Source organism: Notechis scutatus, chromosome 2, assembly GCF_049901735.1.
Source record: "Notechis scutatus isolate UNSWTSFEM ecotype Mainland chromosome 2, rNotScu1.2, whole genome shotgun sequence".
Classification (NCBI taxonomy): Eukaryota; Metazoa; Chordata; class Lepidosauria; order Squamata; family Elapidae; genus Notechis; species Notechis scutatus.
The window spans coordinates 135661473-135689444 of NC_142010.1; the positions used below are offsets into that span (position 1 = coordinate 135661473).

Here is a 27972-nt window from a genome sequence, read left to right on the forward strand (position 1 = left end):
AATGCATCTGATTGTGGGCCACACAAAATACCAGAGAGAAGAGCCATTGCTCTGACCAAGATGTTTCCCAAGGTCTCATTTGTTTAGGAGGCCAAGAGTCTATCCTATCTATCTATCTATCTATCTATCTATCTATCTATCTATCTATCTATCTATCTATCTATCATCTATCTATCTATCTATCTATCTATCTATCTATCTATCTATCTATCATCTATCTATCTATATCATCTATCTATCTATCTATCTATCTATCTATCTATCTATCTATCTATCTATCTATCTATCTATCTATCAAAATATTTATATAACTATCTATTGTAGTTCTTTTTAACATTTATGTATGTATGTTTATATTTGTAAATCATTTATATAGCTGTCCATCTTTCAACCAACTCTGTTCAAGTTCTAGTATTAGGTTGATGATGGTGAGGGTTAAATACAGCAAAAACAGAAAAAAATGTAGCAAGATCTTCTTCATCTGAATCTTTAGGAATTAATTAGGAAAAAACCCCTATCCTTGTTGCAGAAAATGGCTTGTATAGAAAGGAGCACCTGAAATTAATCGCCCACTCTTTTTTCAGTGTAATGCTTTTTACAGTATCAATTTTATTGCACAGCTTCTGATTCATCCTTCCAATAGTTGCACCTTATCCGCAAGGCATTAGGTATAAGGCATCTGTATTAGGTAGTTTGGTATAGTTTAGTGCATATCAACCCACAGCATCAAAGGCATCTTATGCCAAACACATGATGCAATTTTTTTTTTTAAAAAAAGGCAATCATGTGAAAAGTGCTTCATTTTTAAAAAGATCTCATTTCTTTAAAGAATGCTATATGAAAAACAAGGAAGTGATATTTAGCAATGCATTTTGAATGATTCACGCACACAGATACGCAAATGCTGCTTTGACTAAAACATACCCACCCTGCTCCCAATTGCATGGAAAAATGATCCAAGGCAACAATGCTTCAAGCTTTGCAAAATGAAAAGAACATGTACAACAATGGAAAACAATTTTTGCCTAGAACAATATCTCTGGGAAAGGTGGCACAGGCCAGGGCTTGTTTCTTCCTTTTGATTTTGCAGATAGATGCCCTCCCACCATCTGAAAGTATTAATGGAGTTGTAATTTAAGAAGTTTGTTACAAACACCTTTGATTTTTTTAAAAAATGAATGTGGCTGCAACAAATAGATCTGATCTCAAGATCTTTGATCTAAAATTTGGCATAAGCACTACATTGTATTGTAATAAAATATATAAAACCATAGAGAAGGAAACCATTGTGTACACCATGAGAAACTGGATGAGGAATAAAATGATATGGCTGGTGTTTATGAGATGGGCAAAATAATCCTATGCGTGCTTACTCAAATCCTATTTTATTCCATGGTCTTTACTCTTTAGGGAATAATATTTAGGATTGCAACCTAAAGCTACTATGTAAGCTTGCACGCTTTGAAGTAAATAATTAAGAGTGCAATTTATTTACAAGACCTAGGAGAGTATTATTTCTGTTCCTTAAATTTTCCCAGCCATCATTCTGAGTACCATTATTACCTCCAGAAACTGCAATTGCAGTGCCTGTAGGGGACAACATACCCAAACTAGATAAGAGAAGTGACAGAGGGAGGGAGGGAGATAAAGAATTTCCAGAATTCTTCATGCGAGATCCTAGAAAACTCATGTGAAATTTAGCTAGCTTGAACCAGAGAAGAAAAATGCGATCAGTGAACTCTTTCATCAGTGTATATAAATCGCTGTGATGTGCTCCTTCTAGATCAACTGCTTTAAAGCTCTTAAGAGCATCCCAGAGAGCAAAAGGTACATTGTTGACAATTTGAGGAGAAAATGGATATGCACACTTGGATGTCCACAACAGATGAACAGCCACTCTGACCCAGGAAGAGCTTAATTCACACACTGTATCTGTAGCATATATGGATGCCTATTTGGCTCAGAAGAACGTGGTTAGCTATGACCTGCTCCTTTTACTGGCTCTCAGGTTCTTTAGACTTTTTCCATCACTCCCCGAGGCAAAGTCTGGGGAGAGTGCAGCTCCATTGACTGCCTCCTGCGAACTTCACGCTCTTCCCAGTCCTCCTCTGGCTCATAGCCTTTGAAGATTGCTAGCCTCTCCGACAGAGTCTTTCTATGAGGGAAGAAAACATAATTGTAGAGCAAGGAAGCCACCACTGCTCCAACCATGGGACCCAGCCAGAAGACCTGTGCATGGAAATGACAACATGAGAGAGACTCAGAAGATGGCAGAGACCATGATTACTCTCAGGTAATATAAACAAGCAAAATAGCAATAACTATAGCACTTCTATACAACCCCATAGTGCTTTACAGTACTCTCTGAGCAGTTTACAATGTTACATTGCCCACCAACAATTTGGGTCCTCATTTTACTGACCTCGGAAGGGTGGAAGGCTGAATTGGTCAGGATCAAACTCACAGCTGAGGGCAGAATTAGACTGCAATACTGCATTCTAAGCCCTGTGCCACCATGCCACTACCAAAGACAATAGGTAGCTTTATTTGAGTTAAACACCATCATTTCATCCACATTTTATTCTATGGACAGGAAGGATGTCATGAAAATAGATTTAAAGTAATTTATTGGAGAAGTCAGGGAAAGAATGGCAGGCTGCTTCCTTCCCCACCACCCCTCCCCATATATATGGATTCTGGCCTCAAGAGTCAATTAGTGAATTCAGTGATTCTACACTCCTTTTTTTTCTTCTTGTTTTAGTTTTTATTTTATTAAATATGTTTGCTGTCCATCTCGCTATTTTTGAAGGCCTCCTTCTTCCCTTTAGTTACAGTATTTCTCCAAATCACTTATCTTCCTAGGTTTCTCCAGCATTTACAAAGCCATGAAACTCCTGATAACTTTTGATCCTTGCATCTGGAATTCCTTCTTCTTTGACTTCCAAACCTTCCTGCGTTGCCCTGAGGTGTGAGTAACTCAGTCAACAACAGCCAGAGAGCCTTCTGCTCATAATTCAGCTCTTGGTGACCATGGGGCAGCTAAACTAATGATTACTAGTTAATCAATAATATAATAATCCTTAATGGTAATTCTAGACTCAGCATACATTACAACTCCTCATCACAGTGGTTTTCAATCTGTTTCCAATCCAAGAAGCTTCATACAATTGTCTGACCTTTCTCATCAAGGAAACCAGTTACAAAAGCTTCTCTGCAAAGTATATTCAAGCAATGGGCAATGGGGTTTATAGTTAAGCGGCCCTTCGTTTGGAAAGCACCAGTTTGGGGAATGTGGAGTATAGAATGCCAAAGTACATCCACCCAACTGGAAAAGCAAACAAGGTATTATTTCCTGTTATTCAGATGTCAGTGCTGAGTTACTTCATACCTTCCAACTAAGGCAACATAACTAAGATGCTAACAGTGCAGCTGGGGAGTTCATGGACAACTGCCAAAGGATTTTGCTTCCTTCATTCTTTGACTTCATTGAATATGAATGTTAAAAGTCTCCAAAAAAAAAACCACGCACACACACACAAAAAACAAAGTCACATCCACTAACAAACTGGCCTGAAACTGGTTGAAACAAGAGCCTGAAATGTTCACATTACAGCTGGAATGGGGTGCTAATCCATTGCCAAACCATTGAAAAGTCTTCTCGTTAAAAAAATTGTGTGCCAGTTGTAGCCCTTCTTAGAAGGAGAGGCTTTGCTGTCAATCATTCATACTTTAGTCCCTTCCTGCTTTGACTATTGTAATGTAATCTAAATGGGGCTGTTGTTGAAGAACATTTGGAAGCTGCAGTTGGTCTACGCGCAACAGTACTGCACTGTTTAGGATTCACCTGGCATTCCCAGGTAGCATGTCTGCTCATAAACTGCACTGATTTCCAATATGCCTCTGGGTACAATTTAAATTGTTAGAGATCACCTGTAAAGTCCTACATGGCACTGAGCCAGATTATTCATGGCACTGCCTATTCTCAGTTATTTCTGGTCAGTGATCGTTCTTTCCTTCTTGTAAGGTTATGCTTTAATTCCTGAGCTAACATGACTGGAGGAGGAATTCTGGGAGTTGAAGTCCACAAGTCTTAAAGCTGTCAAGTTTGAAGACCTCTGTTTAATCAGAGGCTTGCAGAGAGACACCTTGTGCTGCTAGAAGAAATGGACAGGACCACACAGAGCAGATGGTTTCATCTTGTTTCTGCACCTTGCCTTTTGCCTTCTCTGTGGGCCCATGAGCTGTTTCCCCAGCTCAGCTCCGCCACACATGTGTACACACGCCTTCTGCCGGCCACACATGGATGTGAGTCAGAGAAGAGGGAGACTGTATTCTGAGGATTCACATCCATGTCCCGTGGTGTGAAAAGAATGGCAGAAAAGAGGATTATTCATTGAATTCTTGGTCACACTTGGGTAGTACAACGACATGAATTGTGTGGTGTCCTCAGCTTTGGTCTCTAAGGCCCATCTCTTCTTTCATAATTTTTCTGAGATTCAGCAATCCTAGTAAGGATATTTGGGGGTAGGAAATCTTCCCCTTCCATCTAACTAATTTTACCGAAATTAATAGGAATAGAGAAAATGCAATCCCCCTTTTAAAAAATACTGAGGGAAGAGAGGATACAAGCTAGGCTTGTTTCATGAGAAGTCAGAGAATACCTGTCTATGTACATACGAGAGACAAAAGGGAATATGCAAACATGTGAATCTGTCAATGATCAAGTTAATGAATATGCTTGCTTATATGGATTATGGTATGTCCCCAATGGTTGAGAGACCCCCTAAGATTCACAAACCTCCAAACATTGCTATCCCTTTTTAGTGGTCTGTTGCAATTATAGATTATCCAGAGCAGGTTTTCTCATCCTTCGTACCTGGAGAAAACTGAAACAATGTTTGGGTTTGTTGGAACTGTTGCATTGAAAATCACAAAAAATGTGATAACTTCAGAATGCATTTCATTTTTAACATACACTATGTTTTCAATGATTACCACATCACTACAACAAAATGGCAGACAGGCATTTGGGTTGCTGTGAGTAGAAGATCCCATTATTGAAAGTGTTAGTATTGCACTGTGTTTGAAGTGAAAGAAAATATGTCTTTTTTGTTTTTTTAAATCAAGATCTCTAGCAGAACCCCTTCCACAGAATCCAGTGGAGAAAGGTTGGCCAGGTGTCTTACCCAATGGTTGTCAAATTCACCAAGAATCACAGCAGGGGCAAAAGATCTAGCAGGATTCATGGAACAGCCAGTGTAGTAGATCTAGGTAGAAAAAAAATAGGATGAAATTAGTGATGAAATATATATATTTTCCTATGTCATTATAGTTGTGCTTTTAAAGTTGTAGCAACGTTTCGGCAGAATCTCATCTGCCATCATCAGGCTTGTGTATTGTGTTTGTCTGTGAGTCAGGCTTTCACAGCCGTTTCTGTTTTAAATTTGGTGCTAGCCTACTGCTGTGCCAGAATGGTTTTTTCTTCATCCTGATTGGTTGGGAGTCTTGGTCTGTGTTTATTGGTCTTGGGGTTTGCTGTGTTCTGCTTGATTGGTGTTTCTAATATCTTCTGTCTGTTTTGTAGCATTTTTTTGTCTTGATTGGCTGGCAACATTGTGTTTCCTGTATTGGAGGCTTTTAGTGCAGCTTGGCTCCGAGTAAATGGACAGCTATCATTTGTTAAGAAGCTAGGTTTCATCTGGGTGCCTGGTTGGGGTGTGTTTGAGCTGGAGGTATCGGGGGGGTGTCTGTTTGTGCCCAGGTGTTTGCTTGGCTTGTGGTATGGAGATTTTTTTGTTTGTGAGTGCAGGCTTCCAAATAATTGACAATCTGGGGGAATCATCTCTTCTATTCATGCTTTCAGGTCTTTTTTCAATCTTTATGGCTTCTCTGATAATTCTGTAGCTGGGGTTTTCTATAGCGGCTAGGGTTTTGGTGCCATTGAAGTTGATGCTATGACCTGTGGCTTTCATGTCTTGGACTGGTGAGGAAGTGTGTTCCAGCTTTTTTACTGCATTTTTGTGTTCATCCAGGCGGGTACTTATTCTTCTATTGGTCTGTCCAATGTATGTGGCAGGGCATGATGAGCAGGAGACTTCATATATGCCTTGGTTTTCCAGGTTAATTTTATCTTTGGGGTTTCTTAGGATGGCTCCTATTTTTCTGTCTGTTTTGAAGGCAGTCTTGATGTGATGCCTGTGTAGTATCTTGCTGATTTTGTCTGTAGTACCTCTTATGTAGGGCAGGACAGCTATTCCATAGGTCTGTTCATCTTCTAGGTCTCCAGTATGTCTCAGTGTGTTTTTGTGGATCAGGCCTGTGATTTTGCTTTTGTGGAAGCCGTTGGCTGTCAGTACTTTAGTCAGGGTGCATAGTTCAGTCTTTATGTGTGTCTTGTCTGCCAGGTGTTTGGTTCTGGCAATTAGTGTTTTGGCCATGGAGTTTATCTGTGCTGGGTGGTGGTGGGATTGGGTGTTGAGGTAGCAGTTGGTGTATGTTTTCTTCTGGTATATGGTGTGTCCTAGTGTGCCATCTGTTTTTTTGTAGATTAGTACATCTAGGAATGGTAGTTGTTTGTTTGTTTCCGTTTCCATGGTGAATTTGATTTTGGGGTGTGTGCTGTTTAGGTGTGTTAGGAAATTGTTTAGGTTTTCTTTTCCATGGGGCCAAATAACAAATGTGTCATCAATAGGTGGCATTGGCTAGGGCTCTGGATTCAAATTCTTCCATGAACAAGTTTGCAATGATGGGTGACAGTGGTGATCCCATCGGGGCTCCTTCAATTTGCTTGTATCTTTGTCCTTTGTATATGAAATATGTGTTGGTTAAGCAGTGTTCTGCTAGCTCCATGAGGTGTTTAGCTTGTTGGTATTTATTTTTGATGATTTCAAGAGTTTCTTTTATCGGGACTTGAGTGAATAATGAAACCACATCGAAACTTACAAGCAGATCTTTTTGTTCCACGTGTAGATCTTTGATTATTTCCAAGAGGTGGTATGAGTTTTGTACATGTGAAGCTGCTGCTTCAGCATGGGGCTGTAGCTGCTTTGCTAGGTATTTGGCTAGGTTTTGTAGTGGTGCTCCTCTGGAACTGACTATGGGTCTGAGGGGTATGCCTTCTTTGTGTATTTTGGGGAGGCCGTATAGTTTGGGGCATCTGGAAGATTTTTCTCTTGGGATGATCATCTGTTGGATCTCTTTGCTCATGTTGCTGGTTATGATTTTCTTCTTGGTTGTTTTTTCCAGATATGTGGTTGGGTCCGTGTTTATGGGTTTGTATGTGGAGTCTTGGAGTAGGACTGTCAATTTTGTTTTGTAGTCTTTTCTATCCATTACTGCTGTGGCATTACCTTTATCTGCTGGAAGTATGATTATGCTGCTGTCGTTCCTTAGGGCTTGCAGGGCTTTTAGTTCCTCTTTGTGCAGGTTGCTTTTGGATGGTTTGCTTGTGCATAGGATGTTAGTGACGGTGTCTTATTCTATCAGCTTCATCTGTATTTAATTTAGTTAGGCTGGATTCCACTCCGCATATGATGGATTCTGTGGGGATTTTTTGGGTGCTATAACATAACTGAATCCTTTGGTTAGGACATCTGTTTCTGTTTTGGTGAGTTCTCTGTTGGAAACGTTGTATACTAATTGTTTCAGGTGTTGTTGTGAGTTGTTGGGGGCTTTCTTGTCATGTTCTAATTTCTTTAATTTCTTCAGGAGTTTGTCATTTTTATAAGTGGTTTCAGTTTCAGCTCTCCAAGTTGTAAGTTGTTTTATCTTGTCCCAAAGTAGAGGGTGGATTTTGTTGCTCAATTCCAGGTGTAGGGTTAGAAGGTCTTTATTTAACTGATCGAGTTGGATTCTCTTTCTGTGGAGCTCGTTCCTGAGTAGAGCCATTTCAGTTCTTTTCAGGATACGTTTTATATATGTATGTATCTATGTATGTACTGTATGTGTGTATGTATATGTGTATGTATGTATGTATGTATGTATGTATGTATGTATGTAGGTCTAGGTGTGTTTGGGTCTTTTCCTGTGTAAGATTAAGAGTACTCTTAATCTTACACGGGAAAAGACCCGAACACACCTAGACCTACATACCTGTACCTGTGAAAATCTACGAAAACAAGTGTGTATATATATATATATATATATATATATATATATATGTATGTATGTATGTATGTATGTATGTATGTATGTATGTATATATGGTATTCAGCTTTGTTCGGGTATTTTCCCACGTCATTGTAGATGTGCTTTTAAAGTTGTAGCAAAGTTTCGGCAGAATCTCATCTGCCATCATCAGGCTTCTGTATTGTGTTCGTCTGTGAGTCAGAAAGTCTGACTCATCATCAGGCTTCTGTATTTATTGTGTTCGTCTGTGAGTCAGAAAGTCTGACTCACAGACGAACACAATACAGAAGCCTGATGATGGCAGATGAGATTCTGCCGAAACGTTGCTACAACTTTAAAAGCACAACTATAATGACGTGGGAAAATACCCAAACAAAGCTGATTACCATATGTGTGTGTGTGTGTGTGTGTGTGTGTGTGTGTGTGTGTATGTATATGTATATGTATATGTTTTCTGAGGTTCTCGCAGGTATTTGTATGTGGATCTTTGGTTATTCGGGTTTTCTCCCGCGTAAAATTGGAAGTATCTAGGCAACGTTTCGATGAAGTCTCATTCATCATCTTCAGGCTTGTGTCTTCGGCTTTGTGCTTCTCAGAGTAATGTGAGCTTGCAGCTGCTTCTTCCTTTTAACTGCTAGTGGGGGTGTGACTTGATTGGGTGGGGGCTTGGCTGTGTTCTGATTGGCTGGGGGTGTGTTCTCATTGGTTGGGGGTTTGGCTGTGTTCTGATTGGCTGGGGGTGTGTTCTGTTCAAGTGGGGGCTTGGTTGTGCTCAGGTTAGTCTTAGTTGCTGGGGGATTTGAGCTGGTGAGCTGTGATCCTGCTGTTTGGCTTTGCGTTCGTGGTCGTGCCGCATCTGGTCGTGGTCGTGTCCCCCACCCAATCAAGTCACACCCCCACTAGCAGTTAAAAGGAAGAAGCAGCTGCAAGCTCACATTACTCTGAGAAGCACAAAGCCGAAGACACAAGCCTGAATATGATGAATGAGACGTCATCGAAACGTTGCCTAGATACTTCCAATTTTACGCGGGAGAAAACCCGAATAACCAAAGATCCATATATATATATATATATATATATATATATATATATATATATATATATATATATATATATTTGTGTGTGTGTGTGTGTGTGTGTGTGTGTAGGTCTAGGTGTGTTCGGGTCTTTTCCCGTATAAGATTAAGAGTAACTTGGTGACGTTTCGGCGAGGTCCCACTCGCCATCCTCAGGCTGGTGCTTTCGGCTTCGTGCCAGTGCAAGCAGTGTGTGATCGGAGCTGTCGTCTCTCTATAAATACTGGTGGTGGGGGCTGGTGTGCTGGCCTGGTTGGCTGCGCGGCTGCCTCTTGATTGGTTGATGGAGTTGATGTTGGTATAATGGGCTGTGTGATGGCCTTGTGAGTTTTGGAGATATCCTGGATCTTGTGCTGTAATCTCCTGGGTCGTTTGTTTTGTACTGATCTTTTTTCCATTAGCCTCCTGTGTAGTAATGGCTTGGGTAGTGGGTTGTGTGATGACCTTGTGAGACTTATTGCTGTGGTATCCTTGGTCTTGTGCTGTGATATCCTGGGTCATTTGCTGTGTTGCAACTTCTTGAGTTCTTGTGGTGTAATTTCCTGAGTTTTCTGATGTGATTATCAGAAAATGAAAAGCAAGGGTGAGTAAAACTTTGGAGAGGATAAGAAAGCATTAGATTTCAAGAAGAGCCAAAATAATCAGGGGGGGGGAAAAGTCCAAATCACTCAGGAGGAAGACTGGATTGAAATAAAAAATAAACATATACTTGAATAATTGGTCTATATATGAACTGGATGTTTTATGCCAGGTAATTATATAGATATCTCTGAATCTTAATATGGCACCTTTAAAAACAAAGCTTCCATGCTTCTGTTAAAAGCAACATTTACTGTGTCGTGTCCATCGCAGGGAAAGGAGACTCGGGAGCCAGTGACTTAGTTCAGCTTTTTATTAAGTCCCGAGATCGGCTCGGGCTCTAGTAGAAAAACGGCAGCTTTTATTCCCTGGCAGCGCGGCCGCGGCCAATGGCACTGCCGAATCTCCTGCGATTAGTTTCCACCAATCGTGGGGATTCACGGCGGGCCAATCAGTGCGGCTCGCTTGGCCAATCAGGTCGCTGTGCGCTCTGGCCAATCACGGCGCGGTGTTTGCAAGTATGTTAATGGATCGTACAGAACACCCCTCCCTCTTGGTATGGTCCTACGTAACGTAGTCCCGTAAGTGGCGGGGCTCCGTCTTGCCTACTTGACCTGCGCAGGTTAGTTGATGATTGGCCTTCGGCCAGTTCGGTCGGGTTCTGTGTTGCTCTCTGCCTCGTTGATGGAACCACCTGGAAAGGTGAGCCGGGCCTTTCGTCGCAGTTCCCTCCCAGTCTACCCGGGCTGGTCGAGCTGCTGGTGTTGCCGCTCCCGTCTGGTCTTTCTGGGCTGGTTGAGCTGGCCTGGCTGTTTCTCCCTGGTGAGGCTTCGAGCTGGGTGTCTGTTTCTGTCTCGGTTGGTGAGTATTCGGATTTCTTTCTGGTTGAGGTCGATTCCGGGCCTCCCTCCCCTCTTGGTTTGTGCTGGGGGTTCCTTCTCCTTCTGGGTGTATGTTTGTGTTTGTTTGCGTGTTGGTTGTGTTTCCTGTGGTTGTTCTCGATCTTATTTGATCGATGTGTCGTTCCATGCTCGTCTGTCGGTTGTTTGTAGCCGGTAAGAAGCGGGGACCTGTTGCCTGGGTTATCGTCGCCAGTATCCAGAGGGGTCCCCTCTCAGGTTTTTGCGTATACCGTGTCTCCTGGTGAGAATGTTCGGTACCTGCTTGATGAGTTGGTGGGTTTTTGGGGTTGTATGTGGGGTGTAGCCTATCCAGGAGGGACCTTAGTTTCCTCCCCATTAGGAGTTCTGCGGGGCTTTTGTTGGTCGTTGTATTTGGGGTTATGTGTTGGATAAAAAGTGGTTTATTTATTTTTTCCTGCATGTCCCCAGTCTCGATTTTTTGAATTGTTTTCTTTGTGAATTGGACCATTCGTTCCGCCCTACCGTTCGCCGCCGGATGAGCCAGCGCTGTCAGGGCGTGCAGTATTCCCCGTTCCGCTAGGAATTTCGAGTCGAGTGCGGTGAAGTGTGGTCTGTTATCTGACACTATTACGTCCGGGAGGCCGTGGGTCGAGAATAGTCTGTTGAGTTCTCGGATGATGGCCTCGGTTGTGGTAGTTTTCATGTTGCTTACCTCCAGCCAATTGGAGTAAGCGTCTACCGTTATAAGGAATGTATGTCCTTTAGTGGGCCCGGCGAAATCTATGTGTATCCTGGACCATGGTCCCCTGGGGTTTCCCATTCCAGGGTGGGGCGGCGGGCGGGCTAGGCCTGGATTCCTGGCATTGCTTGCAGTTAGCTACCCAGGCTTCAATTTGTTTGTCCATTCCTGGCCACCAAGCGTAGCTTCTGGCCAGGGCTTTTGACCTGACGATGCCCGGATGCCCCTCGTGTAACAAATCCAAGAACCTTTTTGTAATTTTTCTGGGATTACCACCCTGTCCCCCATAGTATACACCCTTTCTGTGTGGAAAGTTCCATTTGCTTGTTTTTAAAAGTCCTGAATGTCTCATCAACGTCTTTTTCCGGCCAGCCCTTCTCCACCCATTGCAATACCCGCGCCAGACGTTTGTCTTTATTTGTTTCGTGGGCAATGTCTGACGCGGTTAGGGGGAGGTTGGGTATGGCCTCGATGCTCAGGGTGGATGTTGTGGGTGCTGGGTCGGCGTCCAGGTCGGGTAGCGGGGTGCGGCTCAAGGCGTCCGCGTGTGTGATCATTTTGCCGGGTCGATGGGTCAGCCAGTAACTGTAGGCGGTGAGGAATTCAGACCACCTTGTCATTCTTGGGGATAGAATGTTGGGGTGGCCTTGTTTCCTGCCAGGATGCCCAACAACGGTTTGTGGTCTGTGATGATGGTGAATGTTCGGCCGTAAAGGTACTGTGGAACCTTTTGATGGCGGCGATGATTGCCAGGGCTTCCTTGTCGAGTTGGCTATAGTTCCTTTCCGGCTTCGACAAGGTTCTCGAGTAAAAGCGATGGGTGCTTCATTTCCGTTCGGGAGTGTGTGGCTGAGGATCGCCCTGATCCCGACGGTGATGCGTCGCACGTGACTGTCAGCGGGAGGGTCTCGTTGTATTGGATGAGGACGGCATCCGATGTGAGTAGGTCCTTGGTTTGGTTGAAAGCGGCTTCTCTCGTTTCCCCCAGGTCCAGGTGGCTGTTTTATCGAGCAGCCTATGCACGGTTCCGCCGCGGTTGCCTTTTGGGGTAGGAAAACATTGTAGAAATTAATCAGCCCAAGAAATGCCTGCAATTCTGTTTTGTTCCTTGGTCTGGGGGCTTCTTTGATGGCTCTGATTTTTCTCGGTTGGGTGAATGCCGTGCCAGTCTAGGAGGTATCCTAGGAACTCGACCCTCTCTGTATACAGCTGGCATTTTCTTTTTTGGCTTTTAGTCCGGCCTCTTTGAATTTTGTTAGTACCTCCCTCAGGCGACCCTCCAGTTCTTTTTGGTTGGTTGCTGACACCAGTACGTCGTCAAAGTAGGGCACCACCCCTTGATTCCTTGTAGGAGTCTCTCCATGAGGCTGTGGAAAATTCCTGGGGCCACGCTGACTCCAAACTGGAGTCTCTTACAGCAAAAAGCCCCGGTGGGTTACTATGGTCTGCGCCTCGGCGGTTTCTGCATCGACCGGTAATTGTTGGTAGGCTTGTGCCAGGTCGAGCCGCAAAACCTTGCCTCCCCCAGTGAGTGTAAGAGGTGCTGCACTACTGGGACGGGGTAGGCACTTTGTTGTGGCGCAGTTTAGGGTGGCCTTATAGTCCCCACAGATTCTCACCAACCCATCGGGCTTGACTGGGGTGACTATGGGGTCTCCCACCGGGCGTGATCAGTTGGCTCTAGGACCCCCTGTTTGATGAGTTTGTCTATCTGCTCATCGATCTTGGGCCGGAGTGCGAAAGGTACCCGCCATGGTTTTAGGCGTATCGGGGACGCTGGGGTCTAGACTGAAGGAAATAGGGGCCCTCGGTACTTGCCTAGGTGCCGTCGAACACTTCCTGGAAGTCCCTTGCGAGTTGCTCTTCCCAGTCTGCCTCTGCGGCGTGGTCGATGCCCGTCACTTCGATGCCGGCGGCGCGAACCACTATAGTCCCAAAAGGCTGGGGTGGTCTCGGTCCACGACCGTCGGGGAAGCCTTGCTGTGCGCCCCTTGAATGTTACCGAAGTGTCCTGTTCCGACTACCGGGATGCGGTTCTCTTGGTAGTCTTTAAGGATTAACTTCTGGCTTTCCAGCCCCTCTTGTGGATTGCAGGCACCAGGCACTTGATTTCCCGCCATGCAACCATGGAGAGAGTAGGACCGAGTCCACCTCCATCTTGCATGGCTTGCCCTCGATGCCCACTTCCACGTATACTTTTCGGGCGTCTGCGCTTGATGAATGGCGATGGCGACCGTCTGGTGGGTCTCCTCTCTCCGGCCGGTTCGCCGTCCGTCGGCCCGTCCGTCCCGGTCCCAACGACCCTCGGCTTGTCGGTCCCTGGGCCTGGGGGGTGCCATCTCATCTCCGGTCGCCGTTGTCTCGTCGTCGGGGCTGTAGGCTTTCTTGAGTTGGCAGACTCAGGCGATGTGGCCTCTTTTATCGCAGTGCTGGCAGATCGCATCGAAAAACCGGCACTCCGATCGAGGGTGGTCGCCCCTGCACCCGGCACATTGGGGTCCCGACTTACGACTCCGTCGATCGTGCCGGTCTCATTCTGTTTGGAGTCGATGGATGTCCTCCTCTTCATCCGTGGTGTCGGAGGCGGAGTCGAGGTCGCCCTGGTGGGTGGTGGTGGTTTCTCGGCGGCTTGCTTCTGGGCGCATCTCGGTTGTCGTACCCGCCTCGGAGGTCGCGGCTCGGTCCCGGTGTCCAGTCTCCACATTCGAGCCGCCGATTTCCAGGTCGCCTCGGCTGCGGTGGCCTCGGCAAGAAGCGTCGGCAAGGGAGATGTCTCCTTTTGCCATCAGCTGGCTTTGTAGGACCAGGTCCTTGAGCCCGAGGGCGACGCGGTCTCGTAGTGCCTCGTCCATATCCGTGAAACCGCACATGCCCCCTAGATTCCGTGGGTCTGCCATGAAATCACTGATGCTCTCACCCGGCTTCTGGTCCCTCCGGTAGAAGTCATGCCGCCTGATGAGGGTGGGCACGGCGGGAGCACAGTGGCTTGAGCAGCGGCTCGAGTCAGCCCAGTCCATCGCCTTCACGTCCTCGGGTTTCGCAAGGGCTTTCGCCATCTTAAACACTGCGGGCTCGCAGTGTGTCAGGAAAACAGCCCTTTTTTCTGCCCGTTTGCGTCCTTGAGGTTGCTACTTTCTAGGAACATCAGGAACCGATCAATGTATGATTCCCAGTCCTCAGTAGCTTGGTTAAAGGGTGCGGGCGGTGCGAGGCTGGCCATCTCGTCGATCTCGTTCCTCGGGACCACATGCTCGGTGGGGCTCAGTTCCGGGATCCCACCTTCGTCTCCAGTGTCGTGTCCGTCACAGGGAAAGGAGACTCGGGAGCCAGTGACTTAGTTCAGCTCTTTATTAAGTCCCGAGATCGGCTCGGGCTCTAGTAGAAAAACAGCGGCTTTTATTCCCTGGCTGCGGCGGCGCGGCCAATGGCACCGCTTGAATCTCCCGCGATTAGTTTCCACCAATCGCGGGATTCGCGGCGAGCCAATCAGTGTGGCTCGCTTGGCCAATCAGGTCGCCGTGCGCTCTGGCCAATCACGGCGCGGTGTTTGCAAGTATGTTAATGGATCGTACAGAACATACTGTACTATTTTTTCAACAGAAAATCATGTTCCATTAGACTTGTCATTCTGCTGTGGTTTATCTTGCTATCTGTAAATAGCAATAGCACTTAGACTTATATACCACTTTATAGTGCTTTGCAGCCTTCTCTAAGTGGTTTACAGGGTCAGCATATTGCCCCCAACAATCTGGGTAATCATTTTACCCACCTTGGAAGGATGGAAAATGGAATTTTAGTTTTAGTTTACTTTATTGTCATTGCACCTCGTACAACCAAATCAAACACCATCTTCAGTGCATATCATGACCATGAAAATAAAGACAAACGCAGATCCTTCACACTCCATACATTGAATTGAAAACCCCCGACACCGCACCAACACTGCACTATACAGTAGAATTCAATAGAGTTACTGCCCTGGGATAGAAGCTGTTTTTCAGCCTATTTGTCCTTGTTTTTATTATTCTGTACTGTCTGCCAGATGGTAATAGTTCAAAAAAAGGGTTCCCAGGATGAGATGGATCTTTGAGAATATTTTGAACTTTCTTAAGGCAGTGGGAGCTATAAAGCTCTTCCAAAGAGGGGAGAGGGCAACCAATGATCTTCTGGGCAATGATGTTAACCCTCTGGAGTGCTGTCCTATCTGCCACTGTGCAATTGGCAAACCATACAGATCAGTGGTGGGATTCAATTTTTTTTACTACTGGTTCTGTGCGTGTGGCTTGGTGGGCATGGTAGGAGAAGGATACTGTAAAATCTCCAGTCAGAGGTGGTATTTGCCGTTTCTCCGAACTACTCAAAATTTCTGCTACTGGTTCTCCAGAACTGATCAGAACCTGCTGAATACCACCTGTGATACAGAGGTGCAGTAAATTAAGATACTCTCTATGGTGAATCAATCTTTATCCAGTCAGGATTCAACGTGTGGCAGTGGAAATGCAAAGTTAGCCTGCAATACTGCATTCTAACCACTGCACCACCATGGTAAAATAAGGAGTGGAGAACATCCTTCCTTGCAGCCACTTCTAAGTCTAAAACTCAGTTGCAGAGGACTGGAATAATCTTCATGGGGAATTTTTTGAAAGTACAGGTTGTTCTTGACTTACCCTTTGATATAGCGACTGTTCAAAATTACGACGACACTGAAAAAAAATAACTTTTGTTCATTTTTCACATGACGATTGTAGCATCCCCATGGGCATATGTTCAAAATTCAGTTGCCTGGCAACGGACTCATATTTATGATGATTGCAGTGTCCCAGGGTCGTATGATCACCTTTTGCAATCTTCTGACAAGCAAAGCCAATGGGGAAGCCAGATTCATTTAACAACCGGTGTTCCTAACAACTGCAGTAATACTTAACAACGGTGACAAGAAAGGTTATGAAATGAGGCAAAACTCACTTAATAGCTTTCTTGCTTACCAACAGAAATTTTGGGCTAAGTTGTGGCCATAAGTTGAGGACTACCTGTAATTGGACAGAATTGGGAAAGGAAGAAAGAAGCCCTTTCATGCAAGCCAAAAAAGCCACATTTTTATCATTGAGATTGTCTTATAACAACTAATTAGCAAGGGCAGCCATTATGAGTACCACTAAACAGATTGATGCACTAAACTATTAAATGCGATCACTTGTACTCCTGATCTATCTCAGCAAGTAGCTAAGGATGAATTGAATCCTAATTGATGATAGCATCCTCTTAATAATAGGATCTCAGATTGGTTGCTATCTAGAAAAGTAGGGAGAGGCAGCCACATTGGAACTCAACTATGTGCAGCCCAAACCCATTGAATCTGGATTCAATGACTAGCTATGTGTTGAATCCAGAGAAAATTGCTCAGATTTTCAGCCATGTGAAACTCCACTTGAAAAGGGCCACTCTTTCAACTCTAAAATTTGGGTTTGATGGTCAATATTATTGTCCATCCCCCAAACTTTATTAAATTTCAATTTAACATCCTTGCTTAATTTTGCGCAGCAATCTGGTTACGCACCCCAATGAGATGACCCAGGACGACAGAGAAACCAATGGACAAAGCTGGAGATCCCAAGTTGTCGCTCCTGTTATCATCAGTGGAGGCAAAAATGCACAGGACCAATTGAAAAGTGAGGAAAATCTCCATGGCGACAGCTTGTCCGGATGTTGTGTTGTTTTGCACCTAGAAGAAAGCAGGAGAAAATTAAAGTGCCCTTTCTGAAATCAGTTGCTTTTATGATAGCTGAAACACTTTTTAAAACCCTCTTCAGAATTTAGTATGTCGAATACAGTACTGGGGTTGTTGTGAATCAATAAAAATGAATAACCTAAATGCAAATTAGGGGTTGAAAACCTGCACACTTGATTGGTCCTTATACAACAACTTGGGATTGGGCCAGAACCAGTCCCTGATTGGCCACTTTTGGGACTGTCCTTATTGGTCAGTAGTTGGAACCTGTTGCACATTTTCATTGGTTAATAAGGCAGCAGCTAACCCTATAAAAGGGTTACTGCTGCCCATAGCATTGCTCTGTTCCATTCTGATTCCTGTTATTATTAAAGAGTTGAAGTCACTGGTCAGATGTCTGGTCTCCTTATTCTCCAAACTTAACAGGGGTCTTTAAAATTAAATTTATGATTTGTTTTATTTCCTCAATGTATATAAAAGCCTATCTCACAATTGTGATTCTGGATGGCTTACAACATTAAAAAAAAAAAAACCTCATGAAAAATCTTAATACAAAAGTTTAAAAAGCAGGTAAGGAACCAAACCAAGACAAACCAAATCATAACCCCATCACCAGTCTCGCTAGCATTCTAACCCACCCACGTGCCTAGGATCACATTCCAATCCTTTAGAGCCTTCTGAAAAGCCAGCAGTCTAACCTTGGGGAGAATTGTGTTCCAAAAATCAGGCTCTGCAACAGAAAAGGCCTCCTTCCAAGGGCCCACAAGATGACTTCCTTTGGCCGGCAGAATCCATAGCCTGCTTTTCAGTTGCATTTCATTGTTAAATTTTGCTGAAATGTTAAGTTTTTTTTTTTTAAAACAAAGTAGTGCTGGAGGCCTTTGTTTACAAATAATTTGAGCATTGTATTTTCATTTTCTTTCAGCCCCTTAACCCCTTAGAGGTGTAAAAATCACCTATATGTTCCATTGATGAATTGGATATTGTATATTAGGAAAGGTAAGTGAAATGAATGGAATTTGATATACAACATAGGTACTAAAATTGAATACTCGAAGAACACAACATCTACTCCCCTCCCTCCCTCCCTCCCTCACAAACAAACAAACAAACAAAATAGATTGTTAGAATCATTGTAACATTCCGAAAATTCAATCCAGTGACATCTTTTTTCTTGCCTGCTGTTGGAATTGACATTTCCTGCCAACCACCACTTTGGGTGGTTGCCATTTTCCACATTCCTGGATCAGTCATTTGGATAATGTTTTGTTAGTAAAGATGGAGATGGCCACTACCTTTGGGCTATGCATCAGTGTGAATACATGTCAATATGTTAACATGTCAATGATCAAGAGTGAATTTTTATTTTTGCCTTCCTAAAATGTTAATAGGGAATCGATCCCCATCAAGGATTACACATCCATCAGGAAAATGGGCTGCCATGTATTTGCCTGGTTTTCTCTTTCCACTACAATAGTATAGTATCTCATTGTCATTGATTCAATACTACTGGTATATGACTACCCTGAGGAGAAATAGTTGAATGAACTAAATAGATAAGATCTCTATTATTTGTTTCTTTTGCTATTACAACTGCAGTTTGATTACCTTTGAATGCATCTATGCCATTGGGGAAGTAGCATTCTAGTAATAGCAGAGATTTTTTATCTGTGACTCACCTAAGCAACTGAATATATCCATTGCAATCCTGGAACACTTTGATGTTTGATAGTATCACACCTGGCCCTCATAGAAATGGTGACTCCATAATGTCCCGAAGATGCTGTTCAAAAGGCTTCTTTTGTTTGAGAAGTGAACATTTTCAAGGCAAAAAAAAACCTAAGAAAGTCCAGTTGCCTTTTGAAACAGCATCTTTGGGATGACCATGACCTGGATGATTGAGAATCTCCATAGATGTGTCTTTATAATGCAAGCCCATAAAACCTATGATAGCAGCTCACTAATGTACTCTGGGTGGTTTAATATATGCTTCAAGGTCCCGGTTTTAGTGCCCTGCCCAGCACACAGCAAAGAGGCCAGTGTTATTGTATCTTTGGTGGTCCAGAGATTGTGTTTGATCATATTTGACTTGCTGGGTGGTGACCTACATCTAGTCTTTGTTGTAACTTCTATCTGCTTGATCATTGAAGGAAATGGCCTCACAGAAGCATTGTAGTAAACAATTTTCCTCTATTAGGAAGTTTGTAGAAAAAATATCTCTATTTCTCCCAAGGACTACATCTTGGAGACCATCTTGGACTCCTCTCATCCGGGACATCAGCTCTTTGAACTATTACCATCGAGAAGGAGATTTAGGGTATTAAGAACAAGGACAACCAGATTTAAGAACAGTTTTTATCCAAGTGCAGTTTTGAGTTTGAATGCAGGGTTATAAGATTTTTGTGGAATTTAAATGGCTGAGAGTAATGGGGTATTTACATTTTTAAATTGCATAGAGATTATTGTATGGTTGGTTGTGTTTAGTTCAATTTTTTTCTTTTAGTGGTGTTTGTCCAGTTTTACTTTGTGGAAGAGCACCTCATTTCGTTGCACCCGTTAGCGAGTGTAATGACAAATAAATTCTTATGTCTTATGTCTTATGTAGTACATGGGCTGAAGTTATCAATGAGTTTGTCAAGAGCTAAACGTGGGTAGGACACCAATTATTTCTTGGTTGTCACCATTTTCCTCTTTTTGATACCTTTTTCTCCCTAGAGCAGAGCAACTTTTTCTCCAGAGAAAGAGACAAACAACTAATAACTTCCTCAGAGCAGGCTATGAGGAAGAGACAAATAATTACAATAGCAAAAACTGATCTCCTGCTTTAAAAGTTAGGCTGAGGGCCATGACAAAAATCAGGCGTGCTTCAGTTTTGCCTCTCCAAATGGCTTGTGACATTCTGTTAAGAGTTCTCTTTAGGCCGTAACCTTGTTATCTATAGAAAACATTATTGGAAAATATTATTTTAAAATGCAGCATCTGGTGTAGATGCATCCACAGGAGGATAAAAAACGAAGATGGCAACTGTGACTGCAATTAAAGCCCTACCCTTGCATGCATATTAAAAGAGGTAGGGGTTTGATTGCATAGTCATGCCAATCATCTTAACTTTTTAAATCCTCCCTGTGCTTGCCCTGATCCAGGGCTCCATAACAAAAACCAGTTGCTCAGATACAGTTGCCTTGCATAAGGTGTATGCATAATTCATGCTTTCAAGCAGCATTTATCTCCCTCCTTCAGGTGCAATTCCTGTGGTTGGGTCAGAATCTCATTAGGTAAGTAAACAGAGCCCATGGGGAAGGAAAAGCAACACAGAGCATCACATCAGCATATATATTTTTCTCAACATGGTAATCTATCTTGATAGGCCTTTTGCATTGGAAGGCTTTTCAAAGCTACATGCTTTTTTGGGGGGGGGGGGGGTTGACTGAGGAGCACATGAATATCGAAAGGGTGCTATGGCATCTTTCATCAGAAAGCTGACATGGTGGGTGTGATTAATTATAGCATAGTGTACTTACTTATGAGAAGAGGCAAATGGAGGAAGGCCTCCCACACAGCCAAGTTATCAGCTCTATTTATAATATCTTTGCCTTTTGCATGAACTCTCTACTGGTTATACTTCCTACAGGTGTCTCTAAGTCCATGTAAGGAGCAACACAGTGAGATATTCTAGAAATAAAATTGAACCTGGAAGTTATTATTTTGCACTGTACCGTGTAATGCCCTCCCCCCCTTTTTTTCAGAAAACAAAAAATAAAAGAAATAAAAGGCACCAGGAAATGTTAGTAGGCAGACTGATGTCCACAGGTTCCATGTTAAGGATCCCAGGGTAAAGCAATTCCCCAAGGGTGTCAAGCTGAGGAAGGTCTGGTAGTTGTACATCCATTTTATGCTCTTTTTATGGTCCTTTTTTCCCAGCCTCTTCGTATAAGATCATTTTTCCTTTTTTCCCCCCTGGAGGTTATAATTTGTGTGTGTACATGTTTCGTGTGTGAATGGTATGTATCAGAGGAGTCTAATCTTGGCAATTTTAAGACTTATGGAATTCTGGACGTTGAAGTCTAAAATCTTAAAGTTGCCAAGGTTGGGTATACCTGGTATATATCCATCTCGTTTCTTTATTTTCTGTGTCCATTAAATGTTCTCCTCTGTGTACTTATTCATTGCATGTACAGTGCCACTTTTCTTCCCTGACCTAAAAGTGGCATATGGTATTCTCAGCTTCCACCCTGTCTTGTGTATCTACCCACACCTTTGCAAGGAAGGTAAGGTGGAGGATGGAGGATGGTTTATCAGATGTTTCATGGCTTGTGAGTTAGTTGTAGTTGAACTACTAATCTAGAGCCAAGTGTTAGTGTACTTCTCTAACTACTGACATTCTTTCTTGTTCTTTTTTTCCAAGGGTCCACAAAGAGCAGCATAAACATGTTATGGTTGCACTAGAAAAATAGGGCCAAATGTATGGTATTGTCACAACAGAGGTAATGAACCAAATATAACAGTTAAATATATTTATTTTCATAGTTTCACACCATAGTGATATCACATTTTCCTTTTGTTAATGCCAGTAAATTATTATTATTTCTATAGAGTCACAAAAAGTTACAAAGAATCAACTAACTTTACCTAGTCATCTAGAAGTTGCATATCTTTGTTGCTTGATTGAGACTATATCAAATGAAGAATATTCTCAAAATTTAGATGAAATACCTAGTTGTTGAGCTGCAATATTAAGGGATCATGATAGTTAAGTTTGAGTTACTCACATATTTCTTTGCAAATCAGGCCTAAGTCTATCTCATGTTTAACATTTTTATTGGGTCATAAAATAAAATAAGACACAAAATATGAAAGTAAATGTCATATATCTGACCAGCCAGATTAAAACAAAAAAGCCAGTATCCAAGTAGGTCTTTTTATTATGTTCAGTCATTTAAGTATGTTTATATGCATTTAAGTGCAGATTAAAATCTGATTATTATTACAATGTTACTGGCATTTACAAATCAGTCTCTTGCCCTGTGGCAGAGATCTTACACTGATATCTTACACCAGTCTCTTGCCCTGTGCTATATCTTACACAAGATTTTGGCAAATAAAAATGTAGCTGACAATGCTAAAAATGACAGAGGGGATTGTGTCATCTTTGAAGGATGTCTGTCAGATTACCTAACTGAATGTACATATAGATTACACTTGTAAAACCTAATTGTATACAATTAGAAGTATGCAAACATTCCTGTTCTTCTCCTGCTTGTGTGTTGTAAAATCTCCAATAATTATGGATTAATTTAATTCCCAAAAGGCAACTGTTCTTTAATGATTCTTTGAGGATGCCTTGATAGTCAACATATGTCTCCAGAGGTTTGTCAATTATTCCTGAGCTATACTACATATGGAATCTTTCTACAAACTGCTCCAATAAATTATCTTAGTAATCTTATTAGAGTACATTGCCTTATTGGTCTTTCCCAAAGTGATAAATTCCACATAAATTGAAGGGTTCCCAGAATTCATAATCAACAAAGTTAAGAAGTCAAGGTAGCTGTACAAATGATTTTCATGGTGATTAATGCAGCCTTTTTCAGCCACATCCTCAAACACTAGTAATAGCAATAGCACTTATCAATAGCACTTAGACTTATATACAGCTTCAGAGTCCTGTCTAAGTGGTTTACAGAGTCAGCATATTGCCCCCAGTAATCTGAGTCCTCATTTTACCGACCTCGGAAGGATAGAAGGCTGAGTCAGTCTTGAGCTGGTGACAATCAAACTGCTGGCAGTCAGCAAAATTACCCTGCAATACTGCATTCTAACCACTGTGCCACCATGGTTCTTTTTAATAAATTAGATATTGTTGGATAGCTCTGCTTCTTAAAAACACAAGGGAGTTTAATTAGCTAGATTAGTTTATGGATAGGCAAATGGAAAGGAGACAATCTTTGTTTATAAACAAAAACACCCACAATAAATACAACCATTAAAATATTTTCAATTATCTTCAATGTGGATCACATAAATATTTAAAATCATCTTTAAGGTGGAGCTGATTTAAATAACTAAAAAGGCTCCCCAGAATAATGGCAGCTTAACCTGCTTCTAACCAACAGGATCAGGACAAACCTGGTTCCTTGTAGTTAGTTAGTGTACAATGTGGAAACACTTACAGAAAAGCATTTCCTCCCAGCTTCAGCAACCCTGATCTCCTGGTAGTATGGAATTACTGTGCCAGCATTTCCGTCAAGGTGCTCATATTGGATGGGACAAATCTGGTTGATGGAAGTGATCTTCAGCACCAAGCCATATAGGGCTTTCATAAGTAAGACTGATCCTTTAAATTGCACCCGGAGAAGTACATGCAGCCAATGCAGGGCTTGTAGCCCAGTTGTTTTATGTTATTCTGTGCCAGTTAGCACAAGGGATACTGCAATTACAGTTTCTGGGTGGTCTCCACAAAAGTGCATCAACCAGGTGATGATGACAGCATGAGTCTCAGGTGCTAGCTCCTGCTCCAGGTTTTAAGTGGTAAACACTAGCTGGGCCCTCTGACCACAACATGTATCTGCTCACTCAGTGGTAGCCATGAATTCAGGAGGACCCACCAAATCACAGAGCTCAGAGGCAATGCCATCCCTTCAAGAGACATCCCTGGGGTCCATAAAGATCTTCAATGTATAATCAGCAACTCTGCCTTGCATGGATTTAAGTCCATCTGCTTCTTCCTATCCAGGTCCTAACAGCCTCTAAACACTTTGACAAAACCTTGATTCAGTGGTGGGATTCAAATTGTTTTACTACCGGTTCTGTGGGCGTGGCTTGGTGGGTGTGGCAGGGGAAGGATACTGTAAAATCTCCAGAATAGGTGGGTATTTGGGGCCAGTCAGAGGTGGTATTTGCCGGTTCTCTGAACTACTCAAAATTTCCACTATTGGTTCTCCTGCTGAATGCCACCTCTGCCTTGATTGCATTTTGAGTGTGGGCCAGGGTAGCAATGTATAATTGGGTATCATGCACATATGGAAGATACCAATCCAAAGTGACAGATAACCTCTCCCATTAGCTTTATGCAGATATTGAAAGTTAACAGGAGAGGGTCAAAATCTGCTGCGTGCCACACATCAAAAGCCACTGAGCTGGAATTTCTTCCTCTAAAGCACAATGTCCCAGTTCTTAACCCTTGCAAAAATATTCCATCTTTGATGGTATTGAAATCCACTAGAAGAACTAAAAGAGCCAGAAGACATGCACACATCTCTGCTATGTTCTAATATAACAAGATAATTCATTAGCACCACTAAAGTGATTTTTGTGCCATATCCATGCCTGAGCCATGGCCAGAGAATTCATTTATTGTAGGGTTTTATGCAGTTATTTTTCTATTATTGCTTCAAATATTTTCCTAAGGGAAGGTTGAAAACAGGCCAACAATAGGGAGTGACTGTTAAGATGCAGGTGCACTACAACTTATTTCAAGCAGCAGGAACATACACCCCTCTCAGTGGTGGGATTCAATTTTTTTTACTACCGGTTCTGTGGGCATGGCTTCATGGTATGGCATGGCTTGGTGGGTGTGGCAGGGGAAGGATACTGCAAAATCCCATTCCCTCCCCACCCCACTAACCTACTTTCCAGCTCCGTTCCCCTGTGCAGGGCAACAAAAGAAGACCCAGCCGATCAACTGGGACTCGGGAGGCAGAGAATAGATGGGGGCAGAGCCAGTCAGAGGTGGTATTTGCCAGTTCTCCGAACTATTCAAAATTTCTTGCCAGTTCTCCAGAACTGGTCAGAACTTGCTGAATACCACCTCTGACTCCTCTGCAACAAGGCATTGGCTATCTCCTGAATCCAGTGGTCACCCAGCTAGGAGGACATAGATCCAGCTGAGAAGGGTACAGCAGACCTACCCTAGCCACTTCATTAGAGACCATAGACCAAAAGGAAGACTTCACAAGCTATTGTCCTAATATTACTATGATCCCATCCCTCTGAAGACTTTAGTGACAATATGCTGTACTAAATGGCATAGCTGCCAGCTGCTAGTCAGGAGCACAAAATTCTAATAAAAGCAGCTGGCTGACAGCTGGCTAATACAATAAGAGATCAGAAGCAATAGCCTTACAATATTACCATGTAATAATGTTATCTATTTTACTATGATCCCAGTTTTCTATTAATGATCAGCAATTTCAGAAATGGCTAACATGATGCCCTTTGGCATTAGGGTATCCACTTGTCACGCTCAAGACTTTGCTGGTTTAATGTTTAAAATTATTTCAATTTTTAAAAAAATATATAAAGAAAAAGTCAGCACCCCACTGCAAAGTGCCTTTATTTCCAAAAAATATCCCTGGTTTTCAGGAGGCATTGGAAGAAAATAAAAAAGATATGACTGTAATTAATTTTTTTTCCCTTGCCCTGAGAAAACCTTTCAGTGTTGGGAAATTGGGAGAGCACAATCAAGTAGGGAGGAGATAGGGGATTATGGGTTCATAGGGAATGTCTTTAAATAATGATTATATCAACTCTGTAGGTCTTCTAGAATTTGCCACACCATGTCAAAAAAGACTAGCCCCTGGAATTTATGAAATAGGTAAATAGGGAGAAGGAAGGACCTGCAATATTTGAGCTGATAAGGTGCCATTCTTTGCAATAATACGTAGCGTCAGGAAGTACTTGCTTTTTTTCGGAACAAATAAATAAATTGGCAATTGGGTAGCAATTTGCCATGCCAACATCAAGGCATAGCAACCTGCTTTCACAGAGAAACTGGAATATGACAGGGAAACAAACTGCTAATCCCTTAAATAGCATATGGCCCTTGTGGGAGAATAGAAACCAGAAAGCTTAAGCAAGGATTAAGTTTACAGTGCTAGAAATATGCAAAGATCATTGCTAGATTTGGAACCCATGTTAATAGATATATCATATTTATAATAACTAGCTTGCTCTAAAATGGATCAAAAAGACCTGTAGTAAAAACTCACATATTTTTTTTGTGATGGAATCTACGTATCTTTAACATCTAGATAGTGGTGAGGAAGATATATTGGAAGATTTATGAATGATTAACAATACTGTAGATCAGCAAGGTGATTTAGCAATTAGTAAAACAAAATACGTCCTCTCCTCCTAAGGTAGGTTGCTAAAAGTCTGTTCGGTTTTATCAGGGGTTTGACTGGATTTCTTGGAGGGCTGGATCAGCATTGTAGTTGTCCCGCACAGGCTGGCCTGGGGGAGCGGGGAGACAGGCCGGACAGCAGACAGGAGAGACATCTCCAGCAGCACCCTGCCAGCCAAAATGGGGTGCAAGGGGGCACCTGTGCCCCCTGTGCACCGTTTTTGCTAGCAGAGGCACAGCAGGCTGGCCCTTTGCTACTCCCAGGCTGGCCACACGGGCCACATCCATCCCATGGGCCTTGAGTTTGACACCCCTGAGTTATATCCATCAGGTCAGTGTTGACTCTAGATTTTCTCTGTGATGACATGAGCCTAACATAGTATTTCAGATCTTCCAGTGATGCACTTATATTCTACATCAGATTCCAGAGAATGGAAAGTAAAATTCTTGTGAAAACACCAAGTCTTGCAAGTCTGAAATTTACAGCCTCAATTTAATAGAAGTTCCACCTAACAGGAAAGCACATGTTTCATTACTGGCATCTTTAGTTAAAACAGTGTCAGTTAGAAGAACTGGGTATGGGGAGACCCAGTAAGTTAAGGGGAAGAGTGAGCTGGTCCACTAGCTGAGTACCCATATCCCATTAGATCAAAAAAATATTATTTACCAACCACCCTGGTTTGGGATTACACACTATGGTAAATCATAAGCAAACACTGCCTATGTTTTAGCATGAATTGTGAACCATAAACCCCATATATTGAGTCCTGCATAACACTGGACTTCAATGAGTCAAGATAAAATCCAAATCCCATCCATTTCTTCTATGGGCCAATCATGGTAAAAATCTGGGTAATATTAAGAGCTCCAACTCTTTCCAACCATTTAGTGATAGTCCAGATTTCTGCAGTCCTGGTAACTCTATGCATGAAGTTTGGAAGAAAGATATAGTAAAAATCAGCAGTAAGGGAAAGGAAGATTGCTCACCTCTTTTCAAATAGCATTGCTTTCCTTTACCCAAGTTTCTCAAAGGAAAGACTGTAATTCAGCAGAAGCATATCTACTTTGCATGTAGAAACTGTTAGGTTGGGAAAAATTCAAGCGACCCACTATCTTTCAACATAAACATTACTGAGTTAGCATGACCCATATTAATACACTTCACATAGACCACAGTGATGACCCAGAAAGCTGCAGTCCTTCAGCCCTTCCACTCCTAAAGACAGTAAAATCCTTACCCTGTTGATGGCCAAGCTGCCCCGGATATGAGCCGGAGTGATTTGATGCAGGAGAGCAGCCCCCGTCACTGCTCCTAGGATCTGTGCCACCATGTAGAAGATGGCCCTGAGGAAGGAGACTTGAGAGCCCACCAGGCAGGCCATGGTCACTGCGGGGTTAATATGGGCTCCACTGACATGACCCACTGCTTGAACCAAGGTACCAATGGCCAAGCCAAATGCAAAGGAGATCTGGAGGACATTTGGTGGGGAAGCAGGCCAGTTCAGAGCTGAGCCCAGGCCGAAGAAGACAAAGAGGAGGGTGGCTAGGAATTCAGCAAGGATAGCTCGAGTGAAGGCCACAGAGCGGAGTTCCCACATCATGGATGACAATGGTGCAGATCAGACTGGGTTGAAAGCTGTAGTTACACGTTTCCTTTTTCAATGATGATATTGTATCCTGGAAAGGTGGTGGGACAAAATCCGTATGTATGTGTGGACGTAGGCATAGAGAAAGAGAGA

General features: G+C 42.8%; 2 protein-coding genes across 3 annotated transcripts in view; one reads left to right on the forward strand and one right to left on the reverse strand.

The window, feature by feature from the left end:
• The window catches only part of FAIM2 (Fas apoptotic inhibitory molecule 2), a 106413-nt gene that overhangs the window by 2864 nt on the left and 75577 nt on the right, over positions 1-27972 (forward strand). Inside the window, exons 2-5 of one of the 2 annotated variants that reach the window (XM_087953989.1) lie at positions 16926-17053; positions 18038-18111; positions 20353-20387; positions 21518-21596. The gene's annotated coding sequence lies outside the window, so the exon portion shown is untranslated. Of the gene's footprint in view, positions 1-16925; positions 17054-18037; positions 18112-20352; positions 20388-21517; positions 21597-27972 lie in introns of those variants that run through there. The other variant, XM_087953990.1, reaches the window with a different exon arrangement.
• On the reverse strand, positions 584-27845 carry AQP2 (aquaporin 2). The gene is made up of 4 exons (XM_026679960.2): positions 27472-27845; positions 16942-17106; positions 5187-5267; positions 584-2229 (listed from the first exon to the last, which is right to left on the reverse strand). The coding sequence occupies exons 1-4, from the start codon at positions 27832-27834 to the stop codon at positions 2014-2016; spliced, it is 825 nt and encodes a 274-aa protein (XP_026535745.1). The 5' UTR covers positions 27835-27845; the 3' UTR covers positions 584-2013.